Source organism: Anarrhichthys ocellatus, unplaced genomic scaffold (genome assembly GCF_004355925.1).
Source record: "Anarrhichthys ocellatus isolate YVR2014 unplaced genomic scaffold, GSC_Weel_1.0 scaffold6, whole genome shotgun sequence".
In the NCBI taxonomy this organism is placed as follows: Eukaryota; Metazoa; Chordata; class Actinopteri; order Perciformes; family Anarhichadidae; genus Anarrhichthys; species Anarrhichthys ocellatus.
The window spans coordinates 15,624,570-15,628,760 of NW_022280036.1; the positions used below are offsets into that span (position 1 = coordinate 15,624,570).

General features: G+C 42.9%; 1 protein-coding gene across 1 annotated transcript in view; it reads left to right on the top strand.

The window, feature by feature from the left end:
• The window catches only part of itfg1 (integrin alpha FG-GAP repeat containing 1), a 130,943-nt gene that overhangs the window by 61,146 nt on the left and 65,606 nt on the right, over positions 1-4,191 (top strand). Inside the window, exon 10 of the mRNA XM_031846445.1 lies at positions 2,232-2,383. Within this exon, the coding sequence (XP_031702305.1) occupies positions 2,232-2,383 (152 nt within the window). The remainder of the gene's footprint in view (positions 1-2,231; positions 2,384-4,191) is intronic.

Consider the following 4,191-nt stretch of genomic DNA (forward strand, 5'->3'; position numbering starts at 1 on the left):
CCCCCCCCCCCCCCCCCCCCCCCCCCCCCCCCCCCCCCCACCCCCCTACAAGCAGTACATCAGTACATTTGTTCACGTATTGTGCACAGTTGGTTTGAAGGAAACTCACATCAGTGACATCACGGCCTGGGTTATATATTTCACACTAATTGCTTGTAGGCCGCGGTTGTCTTTATCAGACATGCTGGTCGTATTAAGAGCAATTACAGTAGCGGCAGTTCTGGTGAGTGTCTCTCCGGTGACTCTCCCCCACACCTGCTCTCTCTGTTTAACATTCATGAATAGTTTAAACCTCCAGCATCTGGCCCAATGCCTTTAACTATAAATCCACACACATACACATACCAATGCATCTGAACTGGTTATTTAGCGTAGCTGTGAGTCTCAAAATGTATGCTCTCTTTGAATGTATAAAACCAGAGCCTGCTAAAAGGTATCTAACTCCACTGGAATTATAGCCCGACTCTCGACACCGTCTCTGGCGTGCTGTTCGTTTTTTTTAAAGCAGTTTACTATGAGCACCTCTTTAGTTTGACTGTTACAGAGACATCAGTCACTAGCAGTATTGCAGCAAGGCTCCCTTGAGGGCCCTCCTACCTTGGCATTTGAATTGTGGAGATGAGGGAAAGACGCCTTGTTAAAAAGGTGGGAGGGCTCATTCAGTGTAAAGAGAATGGCACAAAGGCGACGCTGCAGGCCGTGAGCACACACAAAGCAGCTGATTCTCTGTGGTTTATTATTGGGCCGAATGACAATTTGTAGTGAGGTTGAATTTTGTTATTGGTATGAATCCCTTTCAGACTGGTTCCTTCTGCTCGGTTCAGATTGGTTCAGTCATGTGTTGCTCTTTCTACTCGGCTTCGTTTTGGGACCCACACCGAGGACTTGCTAAATCGAGCGTACACAAGTCTATTCTAGCAAATAATGTGATGTGCTTTTTTACCTCTCGACTAAATGCTTTTCTCAAAGTGTTGCTGGAGTCCGAGTTTACTCTCAAGGCACTACGAGGATGGAGATTGCTGTTAGGTGGCCATTCTAGGATTGAACTTCAATCATATTGTCATGTGACTTCAATGCGAAGTGTTTCACAAAGTCATTTTGGAGTCACTGCTTTGGGTTTGTGCTGGTAACCCCCTGATCATTGCTCTCATCCACCGAGGCAAGCATTTGTTAGTAGTGTAAATATTATTTTTTTAGCTCGTCGTAGCTTAAGTCAAATTTACATGTTGTGGGATTACCGTTACATTCGAAAACCCACGTCATGCCTCCGAGCTCATGATGCAAGCACAGTACAAGTTGTTAGTCCGTATGGAAGAAGCGGTGGTGGTGAAACCTGGACAACATGTTGTAGGTTTTAGTCGCCCAACTTTAAAGTTTCCTTCAACCCCCAGACATGAAGTGCCAGACATATCTAAGTCTATTGTTAAGACCGATTTATATTGAATGTGGGGTTATTTCGTCTTTGTGCATTGCACTTATCTTTTGTGTTTTGTAGTATTTGTGTCTACCTGCCAAGAGACACCTGATGGAAAAGCACTGCCAAAACATGCATTACTATGCCAGTGTGAAAACAACGCTGTAGCCAAAATGATGGTCAAGTGAAGAGAATTTTTCTTCATACTAATGGAATAATTCACATTCTTTTCACCACTGGTAGAGAGTGAACTCAAGGCAAAACACTTGACTTGTCCTGAAAATTCAAACCAACGAGGGAACAAAAAATACAAACGGAGAAGAAGCGAGTGGAGACTTGATGGTGCTGCTGCAGTGTTCTTTGATGTTTATGTGCATTCTGAAAATACTGTATGGGTACTGATTTTATTCTTATTATCATTCAGTGGGTTATATTCTCCATGTTATGCATTCTATGTATTCTATTTCATCTCATTTCCATCTTATTTTACCTGTTTGTATGTTCACTCTGTCTATTTTCCCTCATTGTGAAGCATTGAGCTGCATTTCTTGTACGAAAGGTGCTATACAAATACCGTTTATTGTTATTATTAGTATTCCCTTTCGAAATGTTGATACTACTTTCTGAAGAAGTAGCAACAACACAATTATGAAAATCCAGTACAGTGACATTTAAGAGTAAGAATGAGCCTGAGTGTCTGCTGTTTCTCTTTTATCTTTCCCCCTCCTGTTCTCTACTTTCACTCTTTTATTATTGGGTCCGGCGTTGTATTGGTTAACTCCGATTGATGTGTGATTTTGTTTTCGGACTGTTGCAGTGGGTGCCAGTGCTGTTGGACTTCCAGCGGAGGGAAACGATTTGGAGCTTTGTGCCAGAGAAACCCAGCCAACCCCTGGCCCTGCACTTCGGGGACTACAACCTGGACGGCTTCCCTGACGCCCTGGTGGTCCTCCGCAACACCAGCGGCAGGTAGGACAGATCTTTGTTTGGTGTTCTGAAGAAAAAAACACTTGCGTGCGAAAAGTTGAGCCATCATCAATCCTTTCGGATGGTACACACACACACAAGGTAGCGTGGGCTTCGCTTCCTCTGGGACCTTATTTAAGGTTAACGTCGAGTAAATGAATGAGATATTTCTGAAATTAAGCTAATCCTTGCTTGGCAGGGGATCCCTTGGAATCCTGTCAAGTCGGTCCCTGAACCCCACTCCAACTAACCGTTTCAGTGCTGTGCCTCGCTTCATCGGTGCAGAGGCCCGCTGTTTCAGGATGTCCAGGGACTGCACATGTAGCACACAGTCACGTATAGACGGCGGTTGCTTTGTTATTACTCGTGAATGAATCACGGATTTCATGCGAATCCATATCGCCTCATTGCCCACAAACTATCGCTTCATTTGTCGCCCACATTCAGATGTGTTGCGTAACAGTCCACGTTTTGATGAGATTATACTAACTATAGTATTCTAGATTGATTGGAACCTAATAACTCAAGATGCGTACTTAAATGGCTTATGTAAATCCGTTTAGCTTCAAAACTAGATTTTTCTTCTTTTTTGTGAGACACCACACGAGGACGGATTTACTCATTAAAGGACTGTACTTGTTCTCATGCTGGGGGGGAGGAAACATGTCACCCTGTTGATATAAATGATCAAACAAAGTGAGGCAGGGATGATGAAATGTAATGATTTAAATAAATGCAACTCATGAATATACATTCTAATGCTGATGCACATAGGTAAAAGAAAATGTTTAATTTAAGTGTTTTTCAAAATGGTTTCTGCAGTTAAGATTACAACCTGTGAGAAACAGCTCCCTTACACTCTGCATAGCAATATATTCAAAGCACAGAAGTTTTCAAAAGTTGATTAATTAAAATCTTCTCTCATTAATAAACCATAAGATATCAGCTGAAGTGTAAATCAGGCATAAATTAAGGTGATTGCTGACTCTTTGACATTCATGACACAGTGCAAAACAGTCGTTGACTGCAGGATACGAAGCTTTGAAATGTTTTGCACGGCGCAATGGGAATCTGTGACATTGTGGCATAATGAAGACGTGATTACCATCCAGTTTACTAGAGAACGGAGTGGGAGAGAAAACAGCTAAGGTGAGCGTGTTCTTCAGCTCGTGGACAAGGCAGCTGATAAGCCAGTCCTTCTAAAAATCACCACGGACACTAGGGGGGGTGTGTGTGTGTGTGTGTGGACGGACGGACGGACGGACGGACGGACCTATGTGTGGATTATCTGGACTCAGAGATGAAGATAAGATAGCTGAAGGGGTCATGGCTGTGATTGTCTATGCATACTGATTGTTTCGGGTGTGTGTGTGTGTGTGTGTGTGTGTGTGTGTGTGTGTTTTTGAATGCTGGTGTTGTGTTGGGAATAGTAAGATGTTGGGTAATATCTTCAAAATATTTTCACACACACATAGATGCGAACCCTACTTTCTTTTTGTAATCAGCAGTAAGTCCTGTCGGGCTTAACCCTTTGTAGTCGCCCTCATCTAGAAATGACGTCTGTCTCAGCAGCTGTAATCACACAAGCTATAGCTTCTCTTTACATTTTCTTTTCTCATTTTAAGCCGGAGCATTGTAATCCCACACTGGTCCGTGGACGTGATTGCGGAAGTGCTCCCCCCGATATAGTCTGACCCTTTTTAAAACCGTCTTCATCATCATCATCATCATCATCATCATCATCATCATCATCATCATCATCATCATCATCATCATCATCATCATCATCATCATCATCATCATCATCATCA